General features: G+C 39.4%; 1 protein-coding gene across 6 annotated transcripts in view; it reads left to right on the plus strand.

Annotated features, from left to right (window-relative positions):
- Mef2c (myocyte enhancer factor 2C) overlaps positions 1 to 17306 on the plus strand; it is a 164606-nt gene extending 147300 nt beyond the window's left edge. For 3 of the 6 annotated variants that reach the window (XM_036206943.1, XM_036206942.1, XM_036206944.1), the window contains 5 exons: positions 3178 to 3350; positions 5093 to 5116; positions 6006 to 6135; positions 6712 to 6847; positions 12557 to 17306. In XM_036206943.1, coding sequence (XP_036062836.1) covers positions 3178 to 3350; positions 5093 to 5116; positions 6006 to 6135; positions 6712 to 6847; positions 12557 to 12878 — 785 coding nt within the window. In that variant the 3' untranslated portion in view covers positions 12879 to 17306. The remainder of the gene's footprint in view (positions 1 to 3177; positions 3351 to 5092; positions 5117 to 6005; positions 6136 to 6711; positions 6848 to 12556) is intronic. The other 3 variants (XM_036206946.1, XM_036206945.1, XM_036206947.1) reach the window with 3 other exon arrangements.
- The last annotated feature ends 6492 nt before the right edge of the window (positions 17307 to 23798 follow it).

Raw genomic sequence — 23798 nt, forward strand, 5'->3', positions numbered from 1 at the left:
AAAGAATAACAATTTGGTGGCTGGAAACAGAAATGGTTATTATACGGCTCCAAAATGCTAGCTGGCACCATATGCTTAAAATAGCAGAAATTTACTCATAAAAAATAGAATTTATTTGTTCATAAAAATAACTTTATGCTCTAAAAATATAAATGTAAAAAAAAAGTCATCATAGCTGAAAATATTTTACATTCAGTATGTAAACACCTTAAAAGTATGTAACTAATCTTCTAAAGTGGCGTAATTTCCAAATAACAGGAAATATTTCAAGAGAGAGACATGGAACCCTTTCTGATTCAGTTTTTGACTTCTGAGGTGTTACTGAGTGAAAACTCATGTATGCATGTTTCCTTTTCTCCCTCCTCCGACTCCTGCCTCAAATCGCTGTTTTAAAATGTGGGCAGAAAGGCGTCGGCTCTTTTGGAATGTCTCTTTTTGAAGAGACTTTTCACAGCCTCTGTGAAGCCTTTCCCTTTTCTCACACTGGCCCCATGTGTGTCCTATCTCAGGACAGCACAGTTCTCAAAGCAGTTTTACTTCCTTTTAGCAGAATTACGCCTCCATGCAAACCAGCACCAGCTTCGACCCAGGCAGAGCTTCAGTCTCTTCTCATCTGCTAGGCTTCACTGCACTGCTTAACTGACATTTCTTCTTCTTCTTCTTTTGAAATTACTAGGCTAATTTTCCATTTGATTGTTTATGTAAACCAGATCTCACCCTGAGTTAACGTGTGCATGACACGTGTAACTCGGTGTGCCTGTCTGAGCTGCAGCAGGTGGGAATGTGTACTGCAAACGTCTTGGTTTTCTCCGTTCCCTTTCATTCAGGAGATTCTACAATTCAGTCTAAGGCCCTATACAGAATAATGATCCAGGATGAGGGGGAGGCACATTCAGTACAAAACTGCTCTGAGTATCCTCACTTACCCATCTTTTTTATTAGGAATATAATTTGTTTATATTTCTCCTTGTGAGAAAAGGTAAACGTGTTGTTTTGTTTAAGAACTTTTTTACTACCAAACGCTGTCCAAATTAACTGTAACAGATAATTGGGTTTTGACATATTTAGCTAGCTATAATTTAGCAACTTTTCTTGATGGTTTATTATAGAACACTAATTTATATTCAAATTCAGTGCAAATTTCTTAAACAACTACTTTGTAGTTGACACGTGTATTGGGGGTGTTTCATTTGTTTTATTTTAGTTTTGCCTCAAGAAACTTGTTAATTTTTATCCATAATCCAATTGCAAGATTGAATCTTGCAGTTTTTAATGTGTTCAGTCTATTTATTTATTTATTCATGAAACAAAACAGGTAAATGAATTGGATATGAAGAACAAATGTGTTTTAGATCAAATGCCCTGAGTAGATTTTAATCTAAAACGTGTCCCCAGGGAGACAGTTTGGGAAGTAAGGAGCCAACATGAGGTGGAAGACATGAGAGTGGGTGAATATGTCAAAGGATATTGTAATATGTGTGAGCACGTCATAGCGAAACCATTACTTTGTAAGATTAATACTCACTTAGCAAAAGGTTCTTACACGTGTCTTCTTGAAATAGTCCTGTGCTTGCTCTTCCCAACTCCTTGTCTCTCCCGGAAGCCACTGCCATGGTCTCAAGAATGATCCCTACAACCGGGCTTCCCCAAGTCTAGGCTTTCCAGTGCCTGTAGCTATCTGGCCACTCGCTCTGACCAGTTCCTGTATCTGTTCTGAAACTCTGGGTGGTCTCCATTTCTACCACATTCACAGATCAACCTCCATAATCCTCCACAGAGCACTCCTTTTTCATTGGCTCCTTTGTAAGCAGATTCCTCTCTGTTTTCCTAAGGATGCTGGGTAAAATCCTTCCTCAGCCCTCTCCCTACCCAGTCACCCAAATCACAGGCTTAACTACCTCCTCTCTTTTGTTGAAAAGCAAATTAGTTCCCGAACCTGCATTCTGTGATCTCTTCTCCCATGGAAGGTGGATAATGTATAATTTATATTATTCTAAAGGCGTCTTGCCCTGGGCAATCTCATTTGTCTGTACACAGTGAGGATTGCTTTATTACAAAGGAATTCAGAGCCTTCCAAGCCTGTAGTCTTGTCTCTGCCACCTCACTGAGTAGCACCTGGTCTTATCCTCCTAAGAGTACGTCTTTTGTGCAGATGACAATAACAAAGAAGTTTAACTGTCTCATTTAACGTCCCTCGGAAAACAACTGGCTGGTTTTCCAGGGGCCATTATAGAATCCTGCAGTGGGTTTCTCCTGCTCTCCATCAAGAAACCAGCAGAGAGCTTTGTGAGTCATCTCTTACTCCAGGTGCCTTTCCACCCAGCTCCTTAGCGGTTTCTATCGGGGTAGTGTATTTTAGACGTGGGAAATTTAAGCTCTGAAATGCCCACTTTGTTAGTAGGAAGCTAAGGATCAGACCCTAAAAGATCCTGAAGGCTTCACAATTAGTGACTTTCCCTGTGTCTGAATGACTCGGCACGTCGTCACTGGGGCATCATGGCTGCTGTGCCTGAGGACTGTCACTTTTGAAGATTTTCATGAGCAGGAAATCGCACCAGGCTTCAGGCTGTGTGCTGAACTTGGTGAGAAGAGTAAGCCAGATGCAAGGAAGGCCATTGAGGGCATTCACTTAGAGCCAAAGAGACTGAACAGCAAAAGATGTATGTAGCTTCCCCCCACCCCCTGCCTGCCCTAGAAATTACAGCCTTGCTGCCTTGTCCCTTCTTCATCGAAGGATGCACAGACACACAGAATAAAACCCAAACCAACAAACTGAAAGAGTGAGTCACTCTGGCCCGCCTCCGCCAAACTAGCCAATTAAAGTGCAGGACCAATTCTGTGCTTTTCTTAGATCCTGAACTGGCTGTCTGACTTTCTTCCGGGGGAGAAAAGCTTAATAGGGGGGAAAAAGCATATGATAGGCAGATTTCTGATCAAGTTAACAAAGATTCACTCTCTTCTCACAGAAAAGTTTTTAATATTTTTTCAGAGGTATATGAAACAATTGCCTGGGTTGCTGCCTGTCACAGAGAGGTTAAATCAGCCAGCCTATGAGCTTTCATGTGTTCCTAGCAATGTCTCACTGTTAAGCGTTCTCTTTTATTCCCTTACAGCCTGTTCTTTCAATGCTCAAATCTAGATTCTTCTCTGAGTTCTGTCACTGTTTTGTATTAACAGGGAATGGATATGGCAACCCCCGAAACTCACCAGGTCTGCTGGTCTCACCTGGTAACTTGAACAAGAATATCCAAGCCAAATCTCCTCCCCCTATGAATCTAGGGATGAATAACCGGAAGCCAGATCTCCGAGTTCTTATCCCACCGGGCAGCAAGAACACCATGCCATCAGTGGTAATGCCCAGCTTCTGTCCTTAATACATGCTGATGAGAGCTTGTCTGGATGTGCTTTGCTGGTTTAGTGTTTGTTGACATAGGAATTTCTTATGTCACCCCAGAAAATTAACACTATTGGTAAATGGCATTTTTAATCCTATTGATGGGGCTGATTTTGCATTTTCCCTTTCTATATTAAAAGAAATCCAATAAACTCTTCTTCAGGGTTGTTTTTCTGGAATAAGAAAAACAGTTCTTATTGGTAAAATTATTAGGACCACTCCACATAGTTAAAAGGGAGGTTTATTTTGTGGGGTAACTTACAAATGAAGGAATAGGTAACAGGATCTGGGAAAGGCATGCGCAGTCCGGCGGTGTTCTCTGGAGAACTCTGCTTGGTCTACCTCCAGCGTCCAGGAGCTTCCAGGTCAAAGATGGAATGGCTATCCACTACAAGTTCTTCCTAAGGTTCCAAGTTTAGAGTTAGAAAAACAGTTCTACCACAGATGAGATCATAGCCCATAGGAAGTGTAATTATGAAGAACTTCATGACAGGAGTTACACATTGTTGAGCTATTTGTGTGCTCAGGATGCTGACAGAGAAAAATGCTTTCCATGACTCCTAAATGAAATTTCTTACATTAATTGGAAATCTCTTTCTTATGTATAACTTCTTTACTATCTAATATACCATATGCCTTTGCATTCTCTCAGCTCATCTTTGCCTATACATACTTAATGTAAATTACTAACTCCCAAAAGCAAGCTGTGTTAAAACCCAAGAAAATTTGAGAACCAATGTTACATTTTATATCAAAAAATGTTGTGACATACTTTTAAGGGAAAATATAGAAATATAAAATATAGACTTAAGCATATATAAAATCTACCTGCTGTACCATTTTCTTGCTCATGAGACTCATACCTAAGATAGAAAGGATATTGTGGTATCAAACTCAAAAACAAAGATAGAGAGATAGATAGATAGATAGATAGATAGATAGACAGACAGACAGATAGATAGACAGACAGATAGACAGATGATAAGTAGAGTGTTCTCCAAATCATCAGTGCTTACCAGTGAGAACATTTATAACAAAGATTTAATAGACAGATTTAAATTAGTCTACAAATATTTCTTTCTGTTTTTTAGAATGCTCTGCTCTGTGGCATGCTTAGTAGTAAAATAGTCCTGTGGACTGATTAGTTTATTATTATATTCATTTTGAGTATCTAGCCAAAAATCCAATAACATGTGACATTCCCTTTAGAATAGACTGGATCTAATAAATAAAACCTCCCACAGTGATACAGTCGATGAGGGCCAGGCATGGCAAGCAGTGTCTCTCAGCAAATTTATCCCACATCCCTTAAAACTGATGCATTCCCAAAGATTCTGCAAGAGGCAGGTCGTGTCTGTCCCTGGTTATCAGGTGTGACCCCTCCCTTCCCTCTAGCAAGTAGGTTTAAAGTACAGTCCTTTTTTTTTTTTTTTTTTAATCAAAATTTGGTGGCGAAATAATGAACATGGAGACACTGACCTGTGCTGAAACCCAGATAGATTGCCTTCACATTCGAAACCAGCGTCTCACTAAGGGGAACAAAGAATGGCTTTGTTAGGAGTTGTCTTTGGAGTCTGGTGTGTAAAGCCGCGTAAACTGTTGTGTCTATTAAGGGGTGCTTCTCGTTTTGTTGAAAAGACTTTCACAGGTATAAATATTTACAGACACTAATTAATAAACTCTTCCCCATGCTCTCAGTCTGAGGATGTGGACCTGCTGTTGGTAAGTGGTAAGAATGTTTCCCTTGGAGGGCACCATTCAGGAAGAATATAAAACTACCTTAGTATAAGGTGCTAGCTGTGATCAAATGGACAGATTTCAAAATTTACCTTATTGAATGACGATATTGATTATGCTTAAGCATCATTAATTTCTAGGGTCACTGACTGGTGATAATGTCTGATTCTTGTGGGCCTTTCCCCCCTATCCCTACCTTTTAACTAGAGGCCATTTTCTAAATCTCTTAATACTGAGCTTTCTCTAAAATCCAATCGCAAAAAATATTTCTTTAGTTATTGAGCAGTAAAATGCTTATTTTTCAAGATTTAAAACACCATTATTCTAAGCGAAAGCATCTTTCACCTCCTTGTTATAAGGAGTTAATTACTGGCTTTAGCTACTTTGCCATCTTTTTGAGGAAGTTTAGAAGCTGAAGAAAGTGGTCAGAGCACCACCTGCTGGTCAGAATATTGCATGACCCCCATCTCTGTCAGCTCGGCTGCATATAGAACTAACTGATCATAAAACCAACTGTGGTTGATTTTAATTTTTTAATTTGCATTTGAATAAAAACTGAAACAATCGCAGTACAGTATACATATTTCATCAGTTCTCAACATTGTCTGTTTTTACCCATAATAAAGCTATGGTACTTGTTACTAGTTCAGTTGCCTAGGAGATACTGATGTAATGGGTTACTATGGCAACAGCTGGTCTCTTGAAGGATTGTAAATGATAGGGTTGGCAGAGTTCATAGAGACACATGTTAAATGATTAATTTCATGAGCTTTGTAGCAACTTATTTCTTTACGTGAAAAACTAATAGTGATACTTAATATTTTTAACTTTTTAAAATCTGCCATCAATAATGTCCTTTTATTTACTTTAAAAGAATCAAAGGATAAATAACTCCCAGTCGGCTCAGTCATTGGCTACCCCAGTGGTTTCCGTAGCAACTCCTACTTTACCAGGACAAGGGATGGGAGGCTATCCATCAGCCATTTCAACAACATACGGTACTGGTGAGTAGCTTTGCTATGTGCAAATATTACAGCAAACACTTCTTTAAAAAGCATACTTTGAAAGAGATGTTCTTTACCCTGGAGGGAGCTCTTGTGGTGCCTGTGTCCAGAATGCACTGTACCATTACTTATGCTTTACCAAGGCAAAGTGACGGTCTACAGTGCTCTTTTTTAAGTGCCTGGAAGTTTTATTTACCCAAGGTAATTCAAAATGTCAAGGAAATTGAACTACTATTTCTTTAGTGTAATAGAAAGCTCACTTTATTAAGATTTTTAAATGAGAAAAAAATTAATAGGCCAGAAAACCTATGCATACTTTACACTTTTAAACAAAGTATAATAAGCTATAATTGCAGCATCTATTACTTTAAACCTTTTGTGAAATCCTTACTTGGGTGAATAAAATTCTTCTTTTTAAATTAAAATTATCCCTGATGTTTCATTTTCTTCTTTCCTCACATCAAAACCTTTGACTCAATGATGTTTTTGAAATTGAAAATGTTTAATTTTGTTTGCCATTGGACAGTTTCCGAACTAAGTATCTCTCCCTGCTGTCATCTTCCTCCCTTCCTCCAGAGTACTCGCTGAGCAGTGCAGACCTGTCGACTCTGTCTGGCTTCAACACTGCCAGTGCACTTCACCTCGGCTCAGTAACTGGCTGGCAGCAGCAGCACCTACATAGCATGCCACCATCTGCCCTCAGCCAGTTGGGGTAAGCAATATTTATGTCTTTCTATCCTAACCAGAGGCGGAGTTTTTAAAAGATGAAGGCCTGTCTTCAACAATGTGCTTTCATATCCACTAAAGGGCATAAAATTGAACCTCTATGAACAATACTTTCAGATCACATGTTTCAAGTAGCTTAGATATCACTTCACATGTTTTTTACACGAATGTGAAGCACTAATATTTAGGTACAGTCTTTCTTTCATGTGTGAGACTCTGTTTCCTTCTAACGTTCTGTCACTGATGGAGGTTTGGATTAGATTTCTGCAGGGTTAGGGGGTTTTTTTTGGAAATTTTGAAAGTATTTATAGTTATAATTCTTTACATTTTTTTGAGCTGAGCTTCTCACTAAGCACAAACTACATAATTTCCTCTAATATGAACCTAATTTTCATAGCATCAACTGTTGAATTTCTATGTAGGCTTTAAATATGTATAATGTATTCATAGGATAGTTGTCTAGTTATATCAATTGTATTAAAATATATGCACAAATACTAATTAACACATGCAATACTAATTACTGAATTTGAGTATAAAAATAACTTTTGTTTTCTGGTCAAAGTATGTATCTTTCTGCCCCCTTGTGGTGGCTTTGAGATGAATCTTTGTCATAGAAATGACTTCTGTCATTTATCTATGGAGAAACTCAAACACTACAACGCCCTAAATCCACAATTTACACTCCATCTTGTAGCAGTTAAACCAGGAACCACATTTTAATTTGAAATAATAATTACAGAATTCAGTTAGTCTCAGAAAACGAGTAGGACATAACTACTTAAAGATGAATTTTTATATTTTACAAATATCCTACATACCCGTCCCACTTTCGGGTTTCTATTGAGCCATTTTAGTTACAAGTTAGTAATATTATTTAACTAGTTTTGTATCTGAATGCCTAGGAAGGTCTATTGATTCAAATACAAGTCATTAATTGGTACTGTAACTTCATTGTTCCTGCCTTCTCCCCTCCCCTCCCCCACTGCACTTCATTCGGTATTGATGGAACATAGATCAGAGTTCTAATATACCATTCAAGAGTTGCTTGCTGTGGCCATTCCACTGACAAAACTCTGTCACTGAAAATCTACCCTTCGTGTGCACAATAAGACAAATTCACATGGCATTATGGCTGTGCTTTCTTGAAAGGGTGCTGCCATTAAAGATGTATGAAATGTTGGTCAACAGTGTTCTTCCTAAGGCATTTAAATTTTCCCTCCAGCACTAATTATGTAGGTAGATTCTAGATGCAATAGCTTTTTCTGGAAATTATCACTAAGTACATAACGCTACCCAGACAATTTTACATATGCATTGTACTGACCCACTTGTCAACAATAAGAGAAATAGTTCATTTCTAATTTTTCACAAAATTCATCCATCATAACACTAAATTCCATCCCCCCCACACAAGGTATTATCCATGTCAAAAAGCCATATAATGACCAGCCAGATTTCTCAATGGTTAAGGTGCTTGTCACAAAACCTCATTAGCAACCTTGACAGCCTGACTTTGATGGCTGGGACTCACATGGTGGAAGAGAATCTGCTGCTCTGGGTGGACACGCGCTTGCACACGCATACACAGGACAAACAAATACATAATGCAATAAGTCATGTCATTTCATTGGAATACCATTTTTCTTTTGCTTATGAATGACACCAGATCATTTTTAATTATGAGGGCACACACATATTTGTTATTTTGACCATATACACAATTTAAAAATCGATCATATGGGGAAAACATAATTTTCTACTACCCTTGAGTGAGAAGGGAATGAGTGGTACCCCAAGAATAAAGGAAAACTGAGTTCCGTCAGCCAAAGTATAGGGACTGCCTTAATTCCTTAGAGCAGCACTTCTCAGCCTGTGGGTCGAAATTCCTTTGGGAGGTCATGTATCAGACATCCTGCATATCATATATTTACATTATGATTCATACCCATAGCAAAATTACAGTTTTGAAGTAGTAATAAAACAATGTTATGATTGGGGTTACCACAGCATGAGGAACCGTATTAAACAATTACAGCATTAGGAAGGTTGAGAACCACTTGCCTTAGAGAATGAATCAGTTAAAAGGATTCCTATGTTTTCCAAGTCAAAGGGTCTCACAGATTTGTGCTTAGGGCTCATTTTTTAGGTAGGTACTATATTTTAAGCACAGAGTGGGATAGATTTTTAACTCTACCAAAGTCGACTTCCAGAATTCTAAAACGGCTACTGTAATTCTCTCAAAATAACGAAGTATAATAGAACTCTCCCTATTTGTCCGTGAAAACAAAGGTGTCCACTTGGTCCCCTCCAGCACTGTCTGCAAGGCCAGGCTTGAGAAACTATCCAGTGTCCATTTTGTATAACAAAGTTAGACAAGAAGCATGCACTAATTGTATGTAGGAAGAGACATTCCCAGTGAAGGGACTCACCATTTTAGAGACACAACCCTTGACCATTAGGCCCTCTTTTGATGGCTGGCTAGAAAATGACAACCTGATTTCTGGAAGTCTGCCCACTCTCTTTGTTGATGAGAGTACTCAATACATTCCGAGAGAGGGAGAGAGAAAGATTAAACAGAGATTACTTTTAAAAGTCAGGCTCCATGGGCTGTCTGTGGTTCCAGTCTTATTCTGCTCTATATAGTAAGTTCCAAGTCAGTCAGAGCTACAGAGTGAAACCCAACCTCCAGGGACAAAACAAAGTGAGGCTCAGAGGCTGGACAGATGATGGCTTAGCGCATGACTGGTCATGCAGAAGACCCAGGGCACTCAAGTCAGGTGGTTCACAACTACCTGTAAGGCCAGCTCCAGAAAATCCAATGTCCTCTTCTTGCCCGCCCCCCCCCCCAGGAACCTGCAACACACATACACAGTCTCACACAGAGATGTACACATACACACATAAATAAAAATAAAATGAATCTTTAAAAAAAAAATCAGGCTCAGATGAGCCTCATGTGCACAATAATCTCAGCATCTAGGAGACAGAGGCAGGAGGATTAAAAGTTTGAGGCCAGCCTGGCATACAAAATGAGACTCTATTTCATAGAGGAGAAAAAGATAAATGTGGTCGGGAAACCTAATTTCCTCAAGGTGATAGAGTAAGAGGAGCTTACATAACACTATCCACATTTTCTTTCTTAACGATTTGGAGGAAGGGTAGTTTTCTCAGCTTAAAACCCTGTGTAGTGATTGGAGCTAGCAAAGAGGACCTGAAAAGGTACCCTACACACCTGACCCCTCCCCGCCTCTCCTACCTCTTTCTCACCCACTCACACCTGTGGCGACTCACAATCGTCTATGGCTGTGTTTTGTTCTCAAGAACAGACTAGCATATGTACAGCTAAATGATGGGAATGCTGCTTTTTCTTGTGGAGAAAGCCCTTCTTGGACGGCAGAGATTAGCTGCTCCATGTTGTATTCTGTGCTCCAGGGTAATGAAGTTGAGACTAAGAGAACCTTTATATCCCTTTCCTGTAGATTCAGTCCCCACAACTACACAGCTCAGAACAGGCTTGTGCATACGTTTAGTGGCAAAGGAAAGCCCACCACCAGATAAATGGTTCCACCTTTTGTGGGGAAGAAGATGCAGCGAAACTTCTACACGGCCATTGATATTGCTAACTGAAGCAAATAAAAGGATAGTTCATCTTTCAGATGACATTAAAGAAACATCATTTGCTCATACCACTTTTAATTTAATTTATGTAGACAAGTTACCTATATGACCCAACTAAGTTTTTAGAAATTTCCCATTCTATTATGTTTAGAGAAATGCAAGTTAAATGTCAAAGAGTGAAGAAAAGTATTTATTGATGTGTCATTTCCAGGCTCCTAATTGACATCCATTATTAAGCACTTGGATGATCCATAGCAGAAGCATTTAATTAAACGTTAGTGAAATGGTTTTTCTTACCCAGAACCAGGAAAACTCTTCCTTCCAGAAATCAAAAGAGGATTTCCTCAAACATCAAAATGAATCATTAAGTAACTTTGAACCAGTATAAAATTGTCAACCATTATGGAGCCTTTGAAATACAGGTGTTTTCCTGCCGCCCCATCTCAATATATTCTTGATTTAAAGATGATTTAATTAAAAGTCTTAGAAAATTAGAGAATTAATACAAACTAAAATAACAAGCTTCAGATAAATAGTTGCACGAATAAACTGAGATTGAAAACATGTGGACTGGGAATGGGATCTTGGTCTGAGTGCTCAGAGGGCCAAAGGAAAAAGGGCTGGTGGATTAAAGCAGCAGAGAATTCTCTTTATGTTGTCCTCCATGTTAGCTCATCTATTAATAAGAGGAAAGTAATTCCTTGCCAGTAGGTGGTGCTTTTGTATAAAACATTACTCAATGATAAACTCATTTCTAACTAATTTTCTATCTCTGTGCATCCTAAACTCATACCACATCTCCCAAAAGCCCAGCCCCGAGTTACTCCGGTTTTCTCTGAAATATACTCACATTGCTTTCCTGCTCAGAAAGACACATCTAGTTCTCCCCATTAGGAAGCAGCATGCTCACATACATGAATAGGTGGGCTTACTTTCCTTTGTTTAAAAAGCCGTGTGTCTGTGCAGATAATTATTTTCTGTGAGTACCCCTCAGTTAAAGCGACTGCTGTACTGTCTCGACAGTGTAGTTGGGTCACCTTGGCTCTGACTCTGGATGTCAATGCAATCAAAATGCAGGAACAGGAACACAGACATCTTAAAGTTGATGCAAGGTGACCAGTTTGCCCTGATCCAAGTCGGTGACTGCCAAGCTCCTCTTAAAGGCTTATAAATGCTTCTCACTCCAGAATGTCATGTCTAAAGTCTCAGGAAACACTCTTTGGAAATCAGAAAGGATTAGTATCATAGTAATAGCACACTCCCATTCCTTAAGAAACAATAAATTCACCAAATAATATTAGTGATAAGTAAGAGGAGCGGCCCTAAGTACCCCATCATTACTACTGTTTAGCCAGAGTAAGGTTAGAGGAATCGGGGCTACAAACAAGATTTTTATCCCATACAACTGCAAAAGATAAGAAAGTGAGTTATGCATCAGTTTCAGTAAGATGTTTTTAAGCTAGTATTTAAATTTTCTGTAGATAATATTCAGTCCTTTCCCCTCCTTTGCCCTCCCAAGCTTTACATGATATATATTTATTCTATAACATCTGATATGTTCTATTCATTTGAAATTCAAACTGTTCACTTTCCCTTAATACTGTATAACTCCACTTGTATGGAAATATTAATTGAAAGGAGAGAAAGCTTATATCAATATCAGTTTTTCAAAACAATTCTCAAACACAGGCATTAGTACAAGAGAGCCTGGTTCAAAGCCAAGCACCATCCCCCAAGGCTTAGAAAACAAAAGATTGGAAATCATACAGAGAAAATCCCAGGAAGACAGAATGACTCTTGTGTCTTAAACCTTTATGAAAAGGTATATGGTTTCAGAGTCTCTTTGGGGGCGACAGATAATTCATGAGGCCTGGGCCAGTTAAGTAGAGTGTTCACCACCAGGTAGAGGCATTCTCAGCTGCTCTAGGCGGTGAGGGCCCTCGGTGCCTAGCTGCGCTTCTCACTCTGCGCGTGCTCTGGAGGTGTATGCAAGTGTTAAGCTGATGTGTTTGTAATGTGAGTCCGGGGCCGCAGGCCTCCTCCATCTGTAACTGGGTTTCCTTTCCTCCTACAGAGCTTGCACTAGCACTCATTTATCTCAGAGTTCAAATCTCTCCCTGCCTTCTACTCAAAGCCTCAACATCAAGTCAGAACCTGTTTCTCCTCCTAGAGACCGTACCACCACCCCTTCGAGATACCCACAACACACGCGCCACGAGGCGGGGAGGTCTCCTGTTGACAGCTTGAGCAGCTGTAGCAGTTCCTACGACGGGAGCGACCGAGAGGATCACCGGAACGAATTCCACTCCCCCATTGGACTCACCAGACCTTCGCCGGACGAAAGGGAAAGCCCCTCAGTCAAGCGCATGCGGCTCTCTGAAGGATGGGCGACATGATCACATTATTACTTAATAGTTTTTTTTTTTTCTTGCAGTGTGTGTGTGTGCTATACCTTAATGGGGAAGGGGGGTCGATATGCATTATATGTGCCGTGTGTGGAAAAACAAAAAACAAAAAAAACGTCAGGTACTCTGTTTTGTAAAAGTACTTTTAAATTGCCTCAGTGATACAGTATAAAGATAAACAGAAATGCTGAGATAAGCTTAGCACTTGAGTTGTACAACAGAACACTTGTACAAAATAGATTTTAAGGCTAACTTCTCTTCACTGTTGTGCTCCTTTGCAAAATGTATGTTACAATAGATAGTGTCATGTTGCAGGGTCAACGTTATTTACATGTAAATAGACAAAAGGAAGCATTTGCCAAAAGCGGCAGATCTTTACTGAAAGAGAGCAGCTGTTATGCAACATATAGAAAAATGTATAGACGTTTGGACAGACCCGGCAAGGGGTGGCCATTGGTAAGTGTTAGGAACATGCCTGGTCACCTGACATCCCGAGGATGCTCACAAACCTGCAGGCATTTCATTGGCGTATGGCACTCATTCAAAAGGATCAGAAACCATTCAAAGAGGACCATACCTACTTTAAAAGAAAAGAAAAGAAAAAAAGCAAAAACAAAAACAAAAAAAAAACAAAAACAAAACAAAAAAAAGCAGTGTGGCGTTTGAGAGCTAACGTATTTAATTAAATAAATAAATCTGGGTCTGCATCTCTTATTAAATAAAAAATATAAAAATATGTACATTACATTTTGCTTATTTTCATATAAAAGGTAAGAAAGAGTTTGCAAAGCATTTGTGGCTTTTTGTAGTTTACTTAAGCCAAAATGTGTTTTTTCCCTCAATAGCTTCGCTAATATTTTAAACAGTCCTGTAAAAACCCACAGAGGACTTTTTGTATAGGAAGCACTACCCTAAGCCATGAGGAACTCCATGCTTTGCTAACAAGATAACTGTTTTCTCTTTGTAGAAGTTTTGTTTTTGAAATGTGTATTTCTAATTATATAAAATATTAAGAATCTTTTAAAAAATCTGTGAAATTAACATGCTTGTGTATAGCTTTCTAATATATATAATATTATGGTAATGGCAGAAGTTTTGTTTTCTTAATAGCGGGAGGGGGGCATATTTGTGCAGTTGCACATTTGAGTAACTATTTTCTTTCTGATTTCTTTTACTCTGCATACATTTTATAAGTTCAAGGTCAGCTGTCAAAAGGATAACCTGTGGGGTTAGAACATATTACATTGCAACATCCTAAATTGTTTTTGAACCGTCAACAAATTATTGGGTCAACTGACATCCATTGTATATACTAATTGGTTTCTTTCAAACTATTTTTTTTTTTTTTTTGCATTTTATCAAAAGCAGGGCCCCTTTCAGATCTCTCCATTTCACCACGCATCTTGGAATTCAGTAAGTTCATATCCTAACTTGCCCATATTCTAAATTTACATAGTTCATGTTCAGCCTTGAATTTGATGTTTCTTAGAAATATGCCCAGAGTAAGAAGCTGTGTTGGGTCACATGTCCTGCAAGTTGGGCCCTAGAAACAAGAGATGTGAGTTTACTTGGTGGATAAGTTACAGATTTCTGTAGAGGAAAAATGTGAAGGACTGGGTGCTAGAAAGGAGGGAACAGCTAAAGGGTAGTTACTTGTCATCCCCCCTCGAGATGTTAACTGACCCATAACACTCTTGTCAGCAGTACAGGACTGTTGAGCAGCCTGGCGTGTCAGGACCCCCAATGTCACTTCTGCATAAAGCATGTATGTCATCTATTTTTCCTTCAATAAAGAGATTTAATAGCCATTTCAAGAAATCCCATTAAAAAAACTTCTCTATGTCCCTTTTTTTTTTAATTTTCAAGATAATTTAACTCTTGTCTAATATTCGTGTGCAAGGGATTAATTTTCAGACCCTTTAAAAGTGAGTGCCATAAAGAATCAATATATAGTGTTTAAGTGATATTTCAGGCGAGGAAATTATTTCCTTCTCTTGGAATGTGAAGATCTGTCGATTCATCTCCAGTCATCAATACTGACAAGCAGAGCAAAGAATATGGTAATATCAGTTCTGCTAGATCATGTGTAGGACATGTTCATCCAGTTTCTTTCTCTCCTTTTACCTGCTATGCGTTTCTCACTGTAAAAGGCTGCCGCTGGGTGGCAGAGGCCAAAAGACCTTATTAATGAGGCTATATTTTTCTTAACTTGATCTGCAATCCATAATTAGACCACGATGCACCTTTGATTGTATCCGTATAGGATGCTAGACTGCCTTGTAGTAATGTTTTATATATAAAAAACAAAATAAAGACATTGATCATTTCATATATATCCCACTACTAAAGGTATCCATGGAACATGAAGACTAGTATTTATGCAGAGAAAAAAAACAGGAAATCATCCCTACAAATATGGTTATCTATATACCTGTTCGAGTGTTTGTGTATGCACACAAACATGCACATGAAGTGAAAAGGAAAATGAGTCATTACTTCACTCTAGACTTAATTCCATCCTGATGATTCATGTTTATAACTTAATATGTATTAAATATGCAAGCATATCACAAATGTTCATTGTCATTTCAAAATGCATTTGTTTATCAGTATCAATAGAATCTTGCCAGTGGGTGGGAAAGGGTCATATAAAAATATGAAGAAATAGCCATATTGAATTTTTACCTGCCATTTGCCTCGGCAACAAAGCGAACATGAGTTTCTAATGCTAAAGACAGAGTACGCTAACGTGCCAGCAGAGGCCTCCGACATTTATAGCAGTTCTGACAGTAGTTTTTACAAACTCCAGAAGAACAGACTCACTTGAAAATGGATGCCAGCCCCTCCTTCCCACTACTGATTTCAAAGCAGTAGCAGATAGCGAAGGGATAATCTAAGAATTTTTAAAGAGGATTCAATGAGAAGCACAATTTTTATTGTGGCCAGTTACATTCTATGAACAGTCACTGTCTGTCTATCTTTACACTTCTGCCTTTTCTGTAACTCACCACTTACTGTATCTGCAAATCAAGTACGGTTTTTAATCACAGAAAGTCCTTTGAATCCCAAGGTCTGGGGCAGAGCTCTGAGGGATTATTATTTGACATTACCTGGCCTAGAGTAGCATTTTAGACAACATTCATCATTGCAAGTAGGAGAACTGTAAGTGGCGTCTCACACGGCTGCAAGTATCGTTATACCTAATCCTGTTTTAAAAGAATTTTGGTAACAGTAAGCTGAAAAAATACTGGTAATGGTGTTGCAGTCTATAGGAGCTGCACAACCTGTACACTGTACACATTGATGTGTGGAGGCTGTTTATTTCAACCTTTTTTAAAATTGTGTTTTTTAGTAAAATGGCTTATTTTTTCCCAAAGGTGGAATTTCACGTTTTGTAATGATGAATATGAAAATGCTTGTCATCTTTAGATCATTTAAAGGTTAACTAAAGTGAGGATTGCAAAACAAATCCCAATACACTTTCTGAAAGCATGTCTGCCCTCTCTCACCTCTCTGTATTTGTTCTTTGGCATACTTACCCTTTACCTTAGAGATACTGTTTTGCTCCCTTGATCCTTTCACTTGTCCCCCCCCCCCCCCAGAGTAAATGCTTTGTATTTCTTTCTTTAAAAAATTTTTTGAAGAAGCCACTTGAACCTTCAATAAAGGCTGTTGCCTAAGCATGGCATACTTCATCTGTTCTCATTTGTGCCATCTGCTACGGTGTCGTCACTTGTATGGCGCTAATTTCCTGCCACTACAGATCTTTTGAAGATTGCTTGAATCCTGGTTTCTGTTAGACTGCTTCAGACTGCAGATGTAATTAAAGGCTTTTCTTACTATGTTTTAACCAAAGATGTGGAGCAATCCAAGCCACATAGCTTCTGCATTAAATTTGTCCATTTTGGTTATTTCCGTAATCCGGTATTACATTTTGCCTTCCCTGTTCATACCTCAAATTGATTCATACCTCAGTTTAATTCAAGGAGGTTGGCTAAGTGATGGATCCTGTCGGGTTAAATTTAGGGGTGTACTCTGGCAGCAAACAGACCGGGGGCACTGTAGGCAGAGGACTTGGATTGCTTCAGATGGTTTGCTGTATCATTTTTCTTCTTTTTCCTTTTCCAAGGACTTGTTTCTATTCAATGAGAGTAATTAAAAATAGCTTGTAAATGAGGGCATACAAGCATTTGCAACACGTATTCCAACAGAGGCTCACAGCGGCATAAGCTGGACTTTGTCGCCACTAGATGACAAGATGTTATACCTAAGTTAAACCACATCTGTGTATCTCAAGGGACTGAAATTCAGCTGTCTGTAGTGAATTAAAGTGGGAAATTTTCAAGTTTCTCCTGCTGGAAATAAGGTATCATTTGTATTTTGCAGACAATTCAGTAAAGTTACTGGCTTTCTTAGTGACGCCGTGTCCGTGGTGCGTTCTTTTGATTAATGTTTTGCTGTTCAAATTTATTCCACTTTATCGTATTTTTTAAGTTATCCCCAAGCACAAATGAGCTTTCTCAGTTTTCAGCTCAAAATATATGAAAAGATGGATATGTGTAGGAAGGTGTGAATTGGGTAACAGTTCTGAAGAGAAGGGAGTACTCAGAGAGTGTGGGAAGTAGGGGCTTCTTTCTCAAAGTGGTTCCATGAAGATCTTTGCTTGTCTGTTGACAGAATTTCCCAGGGTCTTTATGAAAGGAATTACCATGAAATAAATTATTGTTTAGAATGTATAGAAAGTGTTTTTCAGAAGCCTTCCTTTTTTAATCAAAATATCTTTGTAAACAAGTTGGAAATATAGGCTTATATCTAAATATTTGAGTAAACCAGTGGATTCACATATTCTTAAAACTATCGATTTTATAAATTAGCATAATCCGATTATCATTTCTCCTGTGAGTGTTCCTTAAAGATCAATATGAGTCAGTGTAGCAACTGAAAGGGAGAAAAGGAGCCACTGCCAGGATATTGGACAGTTTGGATTTTTGCACTAACAGTGATTCTTGGTTTGAGAAATGAAAGAAAAGTACCTCAGTGGAAATTTTGCATATGGCTTCAAAATCAGCATTACTCTCTTGAACTGATTTTCAGCAAACATTTATTAAGTCTGTGATTCCTGCGCTAGCTTCCAGGATTTGAGAAGATGGAGTCCCTGCTTTCAGGAAACTTACAGACTAATGGGAGGTAGAAAGTGTTTTCAGAGGAACCTCAGAGAGGAATCCCTTGACCATCTTCAGAGGACAATCCCCAAGTTCAGACACTCTGAAATCTGGTTAGCTAGCTAAGCCTTGCCTTTCCTTTTGAAAGGTGGGCAGGATTAAGAAAAGCTCAGGAAGATCAAGCAGGCCGACTTCATGACCCATGGCCCTGCCCTGTGTTGACACTAATGCTCTGTCCTCACCACCGTGGAACACAATAATGTTATCTGTGAGCTTGTGTTCTGCAGTGGGACAGTAGAATATGTGTGCAAACCAAAGACATGCACAGGACAAAAAGAAAGGATTTGCATTAATACCTTTAACAAAAGATAAGTTTTCCTGCTTTTTGTTGTTGTTGTTTTGGTTTTTGTTGTTGTTTTGTTTTGGGTTTTTTTTTGGTTTTTGGTTTTTCAAGACAGAGTTTCTCTGTGTAGCTTTCACCTTTCCTGGAACGCACTTGGTAGCCCAGGCTGGCCTCGAACTCACAGAGATCCGCCTGGCTCTGCCTCCCTAGTGCTGGGATTAAAGGCATGTGCCACCACCGCCCAGTTTGTGTTGTTATTTTTTAGAGACAGGGTTTCTCTGTGTAGTTTTTGGAGCCTGTCCTGGAACTCACTTTGTAGACCAGGTTGGCTTCGAACTCCCGAGTGCTGGGATTAAAGATGTGTGCCACCACCGCCTGCCCGGTGGTTTTCCTGCTTTTATAACAAGGAACCTCACTTCTTTACTTTCCACTGAGCTCTGCTGTCATGATACCAGCCCCAGGTGTCCTACAAAGCAATAAATACCCAGACACTCAGCAAGGAGAGCAGGATACAGATACGCAGGAATTATAGCCCATTCTATTTCAGTCAAGGGAAACCATGAGGGAAAATAGAGACAGAAGGTGAGAGTGGGAGGGTTAACTAAGGGCTTAATTCAATCATACATGTGGGTTAGAGGACTCAATTATCACTGGGTGGTAGTGGCATATGCCTTTGATCCCAGCATTTAGGAGGCAGAGGCAGGCAGGTCTTGAGGCCAGCCTGGTCTACATAGTTCCAGGACATGAGTTCTAGGACAGCCAGGACTACCCAGAAAAACTTTGCCACCACCCAAAAAAAAATCTTTTAACTATGAGTGTAGAGACCTGTGCCTCTAAATTCCAACACTCCAAGAAGCAGAGGCAGGTGGATCACTGTGAGTTTGAGGCCAGCTTTCTCTACTTACATTTCCAGGCCAGCCAGGGCTACAGAGTATGACCCTGTCTTAAAAGAGAAAAAAAATAATCAGTTGATTAATTTATAAAAGAGAGTTGTCAGAATTCAGAAAAACGTTAGGTGACTGGTTGGTGCAGCATTACATTAAGAATCTTAAAAGTTTACATATTAAACTTAAATTATTAAGATCCTGATTATCACAAATAGAGCAGCCTTCACTTTGTGAGACAATAGTTACTTCAGTGTCCAGCAGGTTGATTTTGACTTATGTCCACGAGACTATTATAAATACAAGCCTAAACTCAGGGTATCAGTTAATGCAAAAGATAGTTTTGGTTGTTCCTAGCAGAGAAGATAGTGAAGCCATCCCCGTAAATAAGCTTGTTGAGGAAGGAGAGGAGTGGATGGGGTGGCCTAGAGGAGGAAGTGGCAGAGAGAAGAAATGCAGAGATGAAAATAAACAGTGAAGAGAATGAACCATCAGATGACATGGAGACGGAATCTGTGACTGTCGGGGAGGACCCAAGAGACTAATACACACACAGCTTTGTCAAGGACTGTACTGGGGTCACAGAGGAAGAAGATGAGTAGGGAGCCTTTTGCTTGCTGTGAGGAATAGTATAACAAAGACAGCCCTCCCACAAGCTGTCATGGGAGGCAGGAGAGGATCTGGCAGGTATTACCAAATTTCAGGTAGCAAGTATGAACTAAACTCGAAAGGTTTGGTAACTAAAATAAAAGCTAGCTTGAATGCCAGACATGATTGCACACACCTTTAATCCCAGCTCTCACAAGACAGAAGCAGGTGGGTCTATGTGAGTCCGGTAACAGCCTGGTCTATATAGCAAATTCCAGGCCAGTGTTACATAGTAAAACCCTGTCTCAAAAACAAAGAAAAAGAAAAAGACAGCTGAGTGGTTAGCAAAGTCAAGGACCAAAAGAAGGTCTTTTAACACAGCAGATGGTATCTAAGCCACTTATAGGACAGGAGACAGAGGATACAGAAGCCATCCTCTCCAATGGCTAGAAACTTGTGCCCCCAAAGCCCAAACAATTGGATGGGGTTTCTCTATGCTAATGATTTTGGGATATTTTGGTTAAATACAGTTATTCATATTGACTATGAAAACCTATTTGGCACAGAATATCTGAATCTTTATTTTGTAAATTTAAAACATCATTTTTCCAATTTCACTTGAATATTACTCTGGCATTTTCTTACGGGCTACCCCTGCAGACTGACTTCTAATCAAGAGCAATAATAAAAGAACCAAGTCAATTTCACTTCCTCATGCTGTATCTCACTGGTCTTCTAATTGTCTCTACTTCCTGAAGTAAATATCTTCAACACCCCAAATAAATGGGGCTACTCTTTAATCTGCCCATTCCAGGCTCCTCCTGGGCACTTTTGATTAAGAAGCAAGAGTTAAGAAAAAGTATGAAGCTCATAGTTTGGTACCCTAACATGTAGTTTCTGGATTTGATGCAGCCCTGGCTGCCAGGTCATCATCAGTTCCATCACATCCCCAGACCTGACTAACAGACTAAAGAACAACCTGCTTTCCTGATATGACCACTCCTGGCAGCCAGCTTTTTTCTTGGCCAAATGGAAATGATGATAACCTTTACTGCAAATACCAGACGGAGAGTGGGGTAACACTGAGGAGCAATGAGACCATCCCAAGTTAAATAGAGAGTAACTAGGAGAGCCCTGGTTCCAACACTACAAAGCCAGTGGGTGGCACAGGGCCCTTGTCATCTCCCAAGTGTGAGCCTCCCTTCCACAAAAAGAAAATAAGTCTGTCCTCGGAATTGCAGCAGCAGGGGCAACCTGGGAAAGCAGAAGAGAAGCTGATGGGTGGCAGATACCAACATGTACCAACTCTTTTCCCTGCAATGGACCTGACCTGAATTTCCCTAGTTAAGATATGAAGATACATTGTGCAATATTTCTATCTTCTGATTGAAAATCAGTCCAACTTTACTCCTGACGAGTGAAGTAATACTGAATTCTCTTTAAACATTGGTTTTCTGTGACTCACAGGGCCGATGAGTGGCTAACTCTGAAGTTCAAGGAAGATTATTATGAGAGCTGCTAACCACAAAGATCAGGATCTTTACTCTACTGGTACATTGCTCCATCACACCCCATAGAACACTGGTGAAAGTAGACTGAGTTTTCCTACGATCACTTCTACAGTGTACTCATCTTTTATGTCCTTTGGGATACTGAATTCATTCTCCAAAACCATTTGGTGTGCCCTCGCTATACTGATGTTCAAAACCTAATTCTTCTGCTCATGGAGAAAGTCATGCTGCATAGGTATTAAGGCTTCCTGCTGATGATACTAAATGCATTACACATACAAACATTCCTAGACGTATCCTATGAGTTTTGCCGTTTACAAATAAGATTTCGGCTTGCATATGCAAACCACTTTGTATCCTAAATTTTGAATGTGTACTAATTTTGACTAGAGCATAGGAAAGGGGCCTGTCTGTAAAGGAGTGTTGAGGTAAATTGTGATATATCTATGTGATGGAATACTCTGCAATGTGGTGTGTGGGTGGGGGGACTTCTATGTGTTAATATGAAAACATTACCAGAACACATTGCTAGATTTTTTCTTTTGTCTTTCTTTCTGTCCTGGAAATTACTTATAGACAAGGCTGGCCTCAAACTCAGAGATCCTCCTGTCTCCACACCCCAAGTGGTGGAATTAAAGATGTGCACTACCATGCTCAGCAGATTTTTTTTTCAATGATAGAGCAGCACATAGAGTATGCTGCATTTTAGACAAGAAAGGGAAGAGGAAGCTACTAAATAAAGAAGAAAGGAAGATACACAAAAAGACCGTACAGTAGTTACCAAAGTGGAAAGGTAGAGGTGAAGGAAAGAGTAAATGGAGAGAAAGATTGATGGTGTGTACTGTTAAGTGTAGTTTTTATTTTTTAACTATGTGAACGTACTACTTATTTTGAGGAAAGGCTTCCAATTTGAGGGAGCAAAAAACAGCCTTCCCCAAAGCCACAAACTACCCAGTCCAGTGAAAGCGCTCACACTGGAAACGGCTTTGGTAATTGCTATGGTTGGAGCAAAGCTCAGAGTGACGGTTTGCTTGCCTCCTGGAACCTTGAAAGATGAAGGACTTGAGATGTCATCTGAGATTGACAGGACCCCACCCTTAAGATTGGGAATTTGATTCTTTACTAACTACACTAGCTGGCCCAAGAACCTTCACTAATCAGTCTCCTGATTAACTCACAAGTGTTTTCTTTGACATTTCTCAATCACCTATCTGTGGGTTTTAAAACCTGAACACGGAACTCATCCTATGAGGTTTAATTACTCCAACTACTCAAGAGTTATTAATCCTATCTAGATACATAATATTAAGAATTTAAAATGTAAGACTTTAGCAGGGTTTCTTGGAACTTACAGCTGCTGTTTTCATTGCCAATGTAACCTGTTCCTGTCGGCAATGCATTCAGCTCTAATATTTGAACATTCAGAATATGTCATCTTCCAACCAAACCAAACTAGTGAGAAGTCAAGAACTGTGGACCAATAACTGTGGAGCCTCCATGGGACTGGAGTAGGTCCTCTGCATAGGCGAGACAGTTGTGTAGCTTGATCTGCTTCAGGGCCCCCCTGACAGTGGGATCAGGACCCATCCCTGCTGAGTGAACTGGCATTTTGGAGCCCACTGCCTATGGTGGGACACCTTACACAGCCTTGGTGCAGGGGGAGGGGCTTGGACCTGCCTCAGCTGAGTGTACCAGGCTCTGCTGAATCCCCATGAGAGGCCTTGCCTTGGAGAAGGTGGGAGCGGGGAGTGGGTTGTTGGAGAAAGGCTGGGGAGTGGGAGAAGAGAGAAGGGAGGAGATCTGTGCTTGGTATGTAAAAAGAATAGAAAATTTCTTAATATTGACAAAAAAGAATATATTATCTTCGCCAACTTCTGTGTCCTTATCATCAAGCTAAAATAGTAGAGAGATGATGTTACTGTCCGATACTTCGCAATTCATCCATTATATTTCCAAGGTAAGTCTAGAAGTTCCTACTCACTGACCTGTCCTTCACATGTTCCATCCGGGTTTCTGCACTTTGTGTGGTCAGTTTTGACCTTTAAAACATATAAAAGAACTTACTTGACCAAATCAAAAGACATGTTATTTACTTCAGATTTCTACAAACAGTAAATTAATAATATATCTGCCTTCTCTTCCCTGAAATCATTAGCTGGTGAATGTATTTGTTTTGAGTGGGATCATTAAAAAATGACTCCTAAAAATGATTTCATTTTCCTAATAGTATGTCCTCTACAAGGTCTACTTTATCATACTGAACAAGCCTCAGACTTCATCTAATTTTTTAAAACCCAGGTTTTTCTTGTCTTTAATAACAGATTTTATGAATGCTGAAAGAAGTTGTTACTGTGAAATGTAGATTCAAAAGATGAGAGACATGTTTTATTGTGCTTCTGTGTTACAGTTTCTCAAAAGTAGAA

This window comes from Onychomys torridus, chromosome 15 (genome assembly GCF_903995425.1).
Source record: "Onychomys torridus chromosome 15, mOncTor1.1, whole genome shotgun sequence".
Lineage (NCBI taxonomy): Eukaryota > Metazoa > Chordata > Mammalia > Rodentia > Cricetidae > Onychomys > Onychomys torridus.